The sequence below is a fragment of the Schistocerca piceifrons genome, chromosome 7, assembly GCF_021461385.2.
Source record: "Schistocerca piceifrons isolate TAMUIC-IGC-003096 chromosome 7, iqSchPice1.1, whole genome shotgun sequence".
Classification (NCBI taxonomy): domain Eukaryota; kingdom Metazoa; phylum Arthropoda; class Insecta; order Orthoptera; family Acrididae; genus Schistocerca; species Schistocerca piceifrons.
Window position 1 is genome coordinate 15,005,991 of NC_060144.1, and position 2,402 is coordinate 15,008,392.

Genomic DNA, 2,402 nt, shown 5'->3' on the forward strand with positions numbered 1-2,402 from the left:
GCCGTAATTTTTCCCAAGGAAATGCGGCTTTACTGTATGATTAACACTCTCTGTACCAGGCCTATTTTATGCACCCGTCCCTAGAAACCGGGCAATTTTACCAATATTAAAAAAATTACTGCATCAAATCTACTGTTTGGATTGTGGCAAATTTGGTACCATCTTGAAGCTGCACATTTCTACTTTAATTCTGAGTGAAAGAAACTACTTTACAATGCACAGCTTTAAGGTACAGTTATAGAAATCACTTAGATGTTTTAAGAATTTAGAAAAAGTCATACGAATAAGGGAATACAATTGTGATTTATTTTTAACCAAAATTGTGGCACTACATTACATGTTTCTGATAGTATACAGTATTACATATAAATTTCACACAGAATCATATTGTTTTTTAGTGTGGAAAATTTTAAAGCAAGGTTCCAGGCAGAGTGCAACGCCACACTGTTCACATTCGTATCGTGTCTCTTTGCGAGAAGCCTTGCCACTCTGTTTCTTGCTCCTGGAACTGCACACGTGACACACACGAGCAGCATACTTCTTAGTAGTTGCAGGTATGTGCTGCAAAAAATGTCTCTTTGTTAGCCGACCTACAGTTCCTTCATTTCTTGGAATGAATTCAAGTGTGTCGTCTTCAACAAGCTGAACTGCAAGCACTGTTATAAAGTCTGTTATTGTAATTTTCTTCCTGTGCACTGCATTGTACAGCCAAAATGCATTTGATACTCCCATAAGCAGCAAATGGAAATATAATTTTCGCCACCATTTCACAGTTCTGTGCTGGAACGGATTGTACTGCAGGCGTTGGTCTCCAATATCCACTCCAATTTTATTGAGGTTGTAATCAAGTACCTGAAGTGGTTTCAATACTACAGACCCATTTCTCTTAGTATGCGTACCAAATGTTGCTTGATGCCTTGTAGACAATGTATACACATCTCTCTTATCTTTCCACTTCATTGCCAATACATTATCTTTACGCCGAAAAGACATTTCGCCCTTTTTCAGCTTAGCAGATACTAAATCTTTAGGCAATCCTTTCCTGGATTTGTTCACAGTACCAACAGCTCCAGTGCCTTTCTCTGCCAGTTGCTGAAATAGCTCTGGACTGGAATAAAATCGATCTAAATACACAGTGTGGCCTTTGTTCAGCAAGCTGCTGTCAGACAACAATCGCAAAATAACCGCAGACGAAGAATTGTCAACAATATGCTTACCAGCATAAACTTCAAAATTTACAACATAGCCACTACTGGCTTCAGCAACAGCATATACTTTCAGTCCATACTTATGAGGCTTATTTTGCATGTAAACACGGAAACTCACACGACCTCGAAATGGGCAAATTCCTTCATCAATTGTCACTTTTTCTGAGGGACGATATGCCTGGATACATCGCTCCTTCAAATTATTATAATATGGCAAAACTTTGTAAAGTGGATGAAATCCATCTTCGCCTGGTTTTTTCTGATTTGAATTGTCAACAAGATGCAAGCATGACAGTATCTGAGTGAAACGCAAACGGCTCATGACATGGGGACAAAAGTTACAACTAAGAACAGGATTAGTGCTCCAATGGTCCGCAATTTTGGGCTTTTTCGAAACACACATGTGGAAAATAATACCCAAGAAACGCCTCATCTCACTTATAGTCACTGGCTTCCACGAACTCAAAACTGAATGGGGCTTCAGATTATTTCCTCTTCTTTTCTTCTGTATTGTCTGTGATGCATACAAATTTGTCTGTCTCTTGAGTTCATTTACGTCACTGTCAGTAAGGAACACTTTACTGCAATCCAGTACAGAACTCGACTCATCAATATCCACTAGTATCTGCCTGGGTGTCGTGTTGACAGGCAGAGGTCGGTAGGTGTCAACTGCAGTCCACTCACTGTCTTTCGGATACGGCACAGCTGCTGGATTTGAAGCAACACCTTCAACATCATTCTCGTCTTCATCTGAAGACAAACTGTCATCAATCTCGTCTTCTAAAAAGAATATCACATTATGTGTAACTACATACATCGTTTACACATGTTCAACAGATATGTGCGTACTGCACAATTACGTGGAAAATTCGGAAATACGTACCTTCAAACACACCATTGCATTCAGAATCGTCTGAATCACTCTCTACATTATCCAGAGTGTCGCTATGATTGATCAAATCCGCAATTTCTGCGTCTGATAAACCGCGCCGAAACATGATGACAAACAACTGAATGATATACAGACTGAGAACGCAAAGATAAGTTTTAACATGAATTACAGCGCTGCCGTGACATCTATGGACGCATTTTGTTAATAAACATCTGAAAAACGTATAGCGCTGGCCAAACCCGTAGAAATAACGTTGCAGTGTTTTGAATGAAATTAAATGTAGCGGCCCGTAAATTTTACGG

General features: G+C 39.5%; 1 protein-coding gene across 1 annotated transcript; it reads right to left on the bottom strand.

The window, feature by feature from the left end:
* Positions 1–372: 372 nt before the first annotated feature.
* On the bottom strand, positions 373–2,025 carry LOC124805034 (piggyBac transposable element-derived protein 4-like). Its single transcript, XM_047265454.1, has one exon. It carries the CDS (start codon positions 2,023–2,025, stop codon positions 373–375), a length of 1,653 nt encoding a protein of 550 aa, XP_047121410.1.
* Between the last annotated feature and the right edge of the window lie 377 nt (positions 2,026–2,402).